The 8915-nt window shown below is 44.0% G+C and overlaps 1 protein-coding gene across 1 annotated transcript; it reads right to left on the bottom strand.

Moving 5' to 3' along the window:
• Window positions 1-6636: 6636 nt before the first annotated feature.
• On the bottom strand, window positions 6637-7572 carry LOC120987385 (olfactory receptor 5V1-like). Its single transcript, XM_040415892.1, has one exon. It carries the CDS (start codon window positions 7570-7572, stop codon window positions 6637-6639), a length of 936 nt encoding a protein of 311 aa, XP_040271826.1.
• Window positions 7573-8915: the final 1343 nt, after the last annotated feature.

Here is an 8915-nt window from a genome sequence, read left to right as displayed (position 1 = left end):
CTCCCTGAGATTCTATGCCGTGCGTGGCACTCCAAGTGCCGGCCTCATTCATGAAAGTACTCCAAGTACTTATTATAAACTCCCTGAGTCTATTTTTAAGGCTTAACAATGTATCCCGGATACATAATAAAAAAAAAAACTTGCGGGTAGAGATGTGGCCAGTGCCCTTGGACCGGGCAGTGGACAAAAGGGATGTCTCTCTTACCGGACACGAGGATGGCCTTCTCTATCCCGGACGAGCCACCAGCCTGAAAGGATTTGGACCTTTCTGGACCTCTACGACCACCTTAGTTTGATGTCACTGACGTCAGGAGAGATATTTCTCAGTTGGCAATAACATGACACACACAGGTATCACTGAGAAATACTCTAACTTTATTATGCTATCGTTTGGCCTTATATAGGCAGTAGAAAAGTTTGCATAACAACAGCGTTAAACCAATCATAAAAGATAAACATTGTTGCTCATACACATACTACCGGAACATCCTTATATGGTATGTAGTGAGTGGTTTGTGTGCTGGCACACGGTAGGGTACTTCTTTGGCGCACAGAAAACGACCTCAATTCGGGAGCTTTTGGTGTAATAGCTGTTTATTGTGCAATGGACAACGCGTTTCGGAGTTTATAACTCCTTTCTCAAGTCTTGGGGGCGTCAGCAGCAAGACTGGCCAGATGGCTGGGAGCCTCCTCTGGTGTGTGTTGCTGTGTAAGGCGAAACACGTTGTCCATTGCACAATAAACAGCTATTACACCAAAAGCTCCCGAATTGGTCATTTTCTGTGTGCCAAAGAAGTACCCTACCGTGTGCCAGCACACAAACCACTCACTACTTCTTTCACAGTCCCTAGGAGTTTTGGCAACTCCATCCAAAGGGACCGAACGTGTACTGGCAGCACCGACCCCCTTCTCTCTGTGTATCTCCCCTCACGGACGTTGTGCTCACACACGCACAACACCAAAAGGTGAGCATACTCCATCCATTTCGTCAAACCGAACTATCGTTGCCTACCACCCTATGAGCGCCTTTCCCCATTTTTCTCTTGCCATAATTGCCTTATATGGTATGTGTACGTGCAGTAAGCAAAAAGAATAGGTTTTAATCAGTCACATATAAGAATGTACGCAGTTGTGCCAAATGACCCTGAATAAGGCAAGAACAGTTTGTACTAGTTTTGGGAGATTCCCAGAATCTGTCCTGGGACAGATAAGCGAACCTAAGTCACAGCGGGGGAACTTGAAACAGTGCGTGGGTGAGATGTTATAACAATTCTTTAAGTATGTAGAAGAAACAAGATGGAGTCACATTTCTCTTCAGTGACCCTCTAAAATATTGTAGGTGAAGGCCTGCAGGTGAGCTCACCCTCTAAAATATTGTAAGTGGGGGCCTGCTGGTGAGCTGACCCTCTAAAAGATTGTAGGGGAGGGACTGCTGGGGAGCTGACCCTCTAAAAGATTGTAGGTGAGGGCCTGCAGGTGAGCTCACCCTGTAAAACATTATATGCGAAGGCCTGCAGGTGAGATGACCCTCTAAAAGGTTGTAGGTGAGAGCCTGCTGGTGAGCTGACCCTCTAAAAGATTGTAGGTGAGGGCCTACTGTTGAGCTGACCCTGTAAAAGATTGTAGGTGAGGGCATGCTGGTGAGCTGACCCTCTGAAAGATTGTAGGTGAGGGCCTGCTGTTGAGCTGACCCTGTAAAATATTGTAGGTGAGGGCCTGCTGGTGAGCTTACCCTCTAAAAGGTTGCAGGTGAGCTGACCCTGTAAAACATTATATGTGAGGGCCTGCAGGTGAGCTGACCCTGTAAAAGATTTTAGGTTCAGGCCTGCTGGTGAGCTGACCCTGTAAAATATTATATGCGAGGGCCTGCAGGTGAGCTGACCCTGTAAAAGATTGTGAGAGCCTGCATGTGAGCTGACCCTCTAAAAGGTTGTAGCTGAGGGCCTGCAGGTGAGCTGACCCTGTAAAACATTATATGCGAGGGCCTGCAGGTGAGCTGACCCTGTAAAACATTATATGCGAGGGCCTGCAGGTGAGCTGACCCTTTTAAAGATTGTAGGTGAGGGCCTGCCCTGTGAGCCGATCCTCTAAAAGGTTGTAGGTGAGGGCCTTCAGGTGAGCTGACCTTGTAAAACATTATATTTGATGACCTGCTGGTGAGCTGACACTGTAAAAGAATGTAGGTGAGGGCCTGCAGCTGAGCTGATCCTCTAAAAGGTTGTAGGTGAGGGCCTGCAGGTGAGCTGACCCTGTGAAACATTATATGCGAGGGTCTGCAGGCGAGCTGACCCTATAAAACAGGGATGGCCAACCCGCGGCTCCTCGCACCTTCACTCTCCTCTACATATGCGGCTTGTAGGGGATGGGCCAGGGATATTGCAGGTATCGAAATATTAGCAGCACAGGGGAGAATAAGAAGAAAGCAGTCCCCCCCCTCCTGCCTGTGCTGCTGCCGCTGCCACCAATGAGAATGCAGAGGGGAAGAGGAGGGGAGGGGCTGTGGCCACTGTGACCAATGAAGTTAACTGACTCATTTATTCATATACAGGAGACGGGTGGTGGCTGCAGAATAATATAGCCCGCACCCGACCTCTATGAGAGGTAGCTGAGATCTGTGGCAGTTAACCTATGTCAAATCACCTCCCCACACATGATCTCAGAATGGGGTTGCGGGAGTCACCTGGGCATGGGGCGTCACCTGAGCATGGGGTCATGGGGTGTCATCTGAGCATAGGGCAGTCTGCTGAGCATAGGGCGGTCATCTGAGCATGAGGCGGTATTCTGAGCATAGGGCGGTCATCTGAGCATAAGGGTGTAATCTGAGCATAAGGGTGTAATCTGAGCATAAGGGTGTCATCTGTGCATGGGGCGTCATCTGAGCATGGGGCTGTCATCTGAGCATGGGGCGGTCATCTGAGCATAGGGCGGTCATCTGAGCATGGGGCCGTCATCTGAGCATAAGGCGGTAATCTGAGCATGGGGCGGTCATCTGAGCATAAGCGTGTCATCTGTGCATGGGGCGGTCATCTGAGCATGGGGTGGTCATCTGAGCATGGGGCGGTCATCTGAGCATAAGGGTGTCATCTGAGAAATCTTGAAACACATTGTAAAAAACAAAGATTGCCAGAAGTCTCACTAAAGCTGTCCGACATGGAAAAGGATCTAGGAATTTTAATAAACAGAAAACTAAGCTGCAAAAACCAGTGTCAGGCAGCTGCTGCCAAGGCCAATAAGATAATGGGTTGCATCAAAAGGGGCATAGATGCCCATGATGAGAACATAGTCCTACCACTTTACAGATCACTGGTCCGACCGCACATGGAGTACTGTGTACAGTTCTGGGCTCCTGTGAACAAGGCAGACATAGCAGAGCTGGAGAGGGTCCAGAGGAGGACAACTAAAGTAATAACTGGAATGGGGCAACTACAGTACCCTGAAAGATTATCAAAATTAGGGTTATTCACTTTAGAAAAAAGACGACTGAGGGGAGATCTAATTACTATGTATAAATACAGGGTGGGCCATTTATATGGATACACCTTAATAAAATGGGAATGGTTGGTGATATTAACTTCCTGTTTGTGGCACATTAGTATATGTGAGGGGGGAAACTTTTCAAGATGGGTGGTGACCATGGCGGTCATTTTGAATCCAACTTTTGTTTTTTCAATAGGAAGAGGGTCATGTGACACATCAAACTTATTGGGAATTTCACACGAAAAACAATGGTGTGCTTAATTTTAACGTAACTTTATTCTTTCATGAGTTATTTGCAAGTTTCTCTTTGTTTACAGCCATTGACATGTCGCCGAGGTTAACACGTGAGGAGCGGATAGAAATTGTGTTGATGTCTGGTGAACGCAGTAACCGGGTCATTGCAGCAGATTTCAATGCAAGACACCCTACGAGACCACCCATCTCCCATGCTACAGTTAGCAAACTGCTTGCTAAGTTTCGTGAAACTGGTTCAGTGTTGGATTTGCCAAAATGTGGACGCATGAAATCTGTCTCTAATGAAGAAACATCAGTGGCTGTCCTAGCTTCATTCAGCAAGAACCCAAAGCGTAGCACTCGCCGCATGTCACTGGAGAGTGGCATTAGTCGAACATCCCTTCGGCGGATATTAGCTACGCACAAATGGCACCCTTACAAACTCCAGCTACTGCAGCATCTCAACGATGATGACCCAGATCGGCACACTGAATTTGCAGAATGGGCAAAACAAAAATTGGAACAGGACCCTCAGTTTACGAGGAAGATTTTGTTCAGTGATGAGGCAAACTTTTATGTGAATGGTGAAGTTAACAAACAAAACCACCGCTATTGGTCTGACACTAACCCACATTGGATAGATCCCTCCAAGACTGTTGGAACAAAAAAATGTATGGTATGGTGTGGTATATGGGGTACAAAGATAGTGGGGCCATTCTTCATCAATGGAAACCTCAAGGCCACTGGATATGCGAAATTGCTACATGATGATGTGTTTCCCTCTTTATGCACTGAAGCTGGCACGTTCCCTGAGTTTTTCCAGCAAGATGGTTCACCACCACATTATGGGTGTCAGGTCCGAGCATTCCTAGATGAACAGTTTCCTGGAAAGTGGATTGGTCATCGTGGGACAGTTGAATGGCCCCCAAGGTCTCCCGATCTGACCCCCTTAGACTTTTATCTTTGGGGTCATCTGAAGGCAATTGTCTATGCTGTGAAGATACGAGATGTGCAGCACCTGAAACTACAGATACTGGAAGCCTGTGCTAGCATTTCACCTGCGGTGTTGCTATCAGTGTGTGAAGAGTGGGAGAAGAGGGTTGCATTGACAATCCAACACAATGGGCATCACATTGAACACATTTTATAAGTGGTCAGAAACTTGTAAATAACTCATGAAAGAATAAAGTTACGTTAAAACCAAGCACACCATTGTTTTTCTTGTGAAATTCCCAATAAGTTTGATGTGTCACATGACCCTCTTCCTATTGAAAAAACAAAAGTTGGATTCAAAATGACCAACTTCAAAATGGCCGCCATGGTCACCACCCATCTTGAAAAGTTTCCCCCCCCCCCTCACATATACTAATGTGCCACAAACAGGAAGTTAATATCTCCAACCATTCCCATTTTATTAAGGTGTATCCATCTAAATGGCCCACCCTGTATATCAGGGGTCAGTACACAGATCTATCCCATCATCTATTTATCCCCAGGACTGTGACTGTGACGAGGGGACATCCTCTGCGTCTGGAGGAAAGAAGGTTTGTACACAAACATAGAAGAGGATTCTTTACGGTAAGAGCAGTGAGACTATGGAACTCTCTGCCTGAGGAGGTGGTGATGGTGAGTTCACTAAAATAGTTCAGGAGGGGCCTGGATGTATTTCTGGAGTGTAATAATATTACAGGCTATAGCTACTAGAGAGGGGTCGTTGATCCAGGGAGTTATTCTGATTGCCTGATTGGAGTCGGGAAGGAATTTTTTATTCCCCTAAAGTGGGGAAAATTGGCTTCTACCTCACAGTTTTTTTTTTGCTTTCCTCTGGATCAACTTGCAGGATGACAGGCCAAACTGGATGGACAATTGTCTTTTTTCAGCCTTATGTACTATGTTACTATGTTACACTACAGGTAGGAAAGGTAGTTTAAATGCACTTTTAAATGTTTGATAAATCAATTGCAGTAATACTGTCGTGTGCACGCATATTTGTGTAAACTGATAGCTTGTGGCTCCTGGCAGTAATACGATTTTTTTTTTCTGGCTCTTTATGTCTGTAAGGTTGGCCACCCCTGCTGTAAAACATTATATGCGAGGGCCTGCAGGTGAGCTGACCCTGTAAAACATTATATGCGAGGGCCTGCTGGTGAGCTGACCCTGTAAAAGATTGTAGCTGAGGGCCTGCAGGTGAGATGACCCTGTAAAACATTATATGCGAGGGTCTGCAGGTGAGCTGACCCTGTAAAACATTATATGCGACGAATAAGCATGTTGATATGATGGAAGAGGAGGAGGAGGATGAGAAAAGGAAGATTCAACCATATACCCTTTGTTGTGGTGGAAGGGGTACATGGGAAAACAGTGTATTCAGTACATTATAAACAAAACATTTAAAGTGCCTTTATGTTCATCAGCTTTCCTCTGGTGGAGTTGAGAAGTCATGGTCAATCCAAGCCTTGTTCATTTTTATAAGAGTCAACCTGTCAGCATTTTCAGTTGACAGGCGGATACGCTTATATGTTATAATGCCACCAGTCACAGATACATTTTTTCTGCGCACACTTTACACTGGAGATGTGGCACTGGTAATGTCACTGTCAGAAGCGGACACCGTTTATTGAAAAAGTACACTGTGTGTCACAGATACATTTTTTTCAGCGCACACATTACACTGGAGATGTGGCGCAGCTAATGTCACTGTCCGCAGCGGACACAGACTACGGAAAAAGTACACTGGATGTCACAGATATTTTTTGGACACGCACACTTTACACTGGAGATGTGGCCCAGTCATACACACAAAGGTGGTAATATGGACAATCACAATACATTAGTAAGTGCCTTGTATTAACTTAGTCTACTTGATAAATGCCATTTGGCGAACTGAGACAACCCCTTTAATATAGTTTTAGGGGAAAATTATCTTTAAGCAAGGTTTTTCTTGTTTATTTTAAAGATCCTTGATAGTGCTGTCTTCACCTCTTTATTTCTTAGAGTGTAAATTAATGGATTTAACATTGGAGTTACTGCGGTGTACATTATGGAAAACACCAAGTCTTGCTTCTCATAGTGTCCTGAAGGAGGCTTCACATACATACATAAGGCCACACCATAGAAAAGGATTAACACAACCAGGTGGGATGTGCATGTGGAGAATGCCTTCCATCTACCACTGGCAGACCTGATGCTTAGGATGATAAGAATGATCTTAATATAGGATGTTAAGCTGAGCAAAAATGGAAAGAGTCCAAGAATCACACTTTCAAGGTATAGTAGGATGTAAAATTGGGTATGACTACAAGTTATCTTCGCCAAAGCCTTAATATCACAGAAGAAATGTTGTATCTTATTAGAAGGACATAGATCCAAATGGTAGATTGAGAAGGTCAGAAATAAAGAGTTGGCACATCCTGATATCCAAATGCCCAGTAAGAAAAGGATATACTTCTTCTTATGCATGATCATGTGGTAATGTAAGGGTTTACAGACAGCCACATATCGGTCATAGGCCATCAAAGACAACAACATGTCTTCTGTGCTAGCCGCAAACATGTAAAAGAATAGTTGAATGAAGCATTGTACAAAGGATATTGAGTCCTTCCCAGAGAGTAAAATGTCCATAAGTTTTGGGATGGTGGATGAGTTGAATATTAGGTCTACTGATGATAAGTTGCAAAGGAGAATGTACATGGGGGTATGTAGATGGGTATCGATAATCACAGAGGTAATGATAATGGTGTTTCCCAACACTCCAGTCAAGTAGATCATTAAAAAAATAAAGAAAAGTAATATGTGATTTTCGGTCGAATTGGAAAATGCTGTCAGGTGAAACTCATAGGTCAGGTTATCCTTCAGATTCATTTCTAGGTGCCTATATCAAATTACTGGTTGTCTTCACATCAAATAAGGTTCATTGAATGGTTGGACATCTGCACACAAAATGTGAAAACAAAGTTATAAATCATTTATAGATTCTAAAATCAACACAAAAGAAATCTGAGAATTTTGAAGTAAATTCTATGGTTAACCCCATCCTACGCCTAACGTGCCACACCTTCATGTACAGTTACGTCATGAGGATGGAGCGGCCACAGCAGTTGTGCCCACTGTAATGTACTATCAGGCTCCAGCTGTAAAAGTCGCAAATAGTAAATGTGCCATAATCTCACTTTTACCTATTAAACATAGACCACTGTGAAAAGTGGTGAGGATCACTAAATGTCTCAAAAATTTACCAAATGTCGCAGAAAACAGCCTGACTTGAGGCTTTTAAAGGCACCAAACTGACATATCTGATTTGATAAATGTCCCCCTATGTCTCTTAGAATATGGCAAAACAAAAAATGTTGGTAAATTGGTGATACCTAAAAAGAAACTATAAGAATCTCCATAATAATCTCTATGATCTTATCAACCCACAGAGCAAACTTATCATATCAGTTGTACTGCACAGTGAACACTATGAAAAGTACAAAAGAATTCCAGAATATCTGTTTTTATCCCCCCCCCCAAAAAAAACCTGAATAAAAAGTCATCAAAAAGTTATACGTACGACAAAATGAATGGTAACTATGAAAACTATAGGTCGTTCTGGTAAAAAAAAAGCCCTCAAACTACTCTGTTGATTGAAAAATTTAAGTGTTACAGGTCTCAGAATATGCCTTGTAAAAACAGTGGGGGAGGTTCATCAAAACTGGTGTAAAGGAAAACTGGCTTAGTTTCCCATTGCAACCAAGGGCAACTAAGCCAGTTTTCCTTCACACTAGTTTTAATAAATCTCCACCAGTGTTTTTATTGTGAAAAATAGCTGGCTGAAAACTTCCCCACCAAATCTTACTCTTTTATTAGATAAACTCTCACATTCAAAATGGACTGGATGTACACCTCCCTACATAAAGAGAACTCTGAGAATTGTATAACTCTGATGAATCAAACAATAGTATTCAATAATGAAGGCAGGTCCTGCTTTGGTATTAATGATGGGCGCATCAGAGTTCACAGGAGGGCTAGAGAGCGTCTACTGCCATCAAGTAGTGTGGAGACATGGTGACAGTTGTCATGGTATGGGTCGCCATTAGCAAGCATGGGTCGAACTGCTCGGGTGCTCTACCGAGCACCCGAGCACAATGGAAGTCAATGGGAGAACCAGAGCATTAAACCAGGCACCCCCTGCTCTGAAGAGGGGAAGGTGTCTGGTTCATAGG

Source organism: Bufo bufo, chromosome 1, assembly GCF_905171765.1.
Source record: "Bufo bufo chromosome 1, aBufBuf1.1, whole genome shotgun sequence".
NCBI lineage: Eukaryota > Metazoa > Chordata > Amphibia > Anura > Bufonidae > Bufo > Bufo bufo.
Note: the sequence above shows the minus strand (reverse complement) of the source record. Positions and strands in the feature narration are given on the sequence as shown.

Excerpts from the sequence above, each read along its gene's own strand:
- LOC120987385 (XM_040415892.1), bottom strand. The coding sequence starts at position 7,572 with ATGAATCTGAAGGATAACCTGACCTATGAGTTTCACCTGACAGCATTT.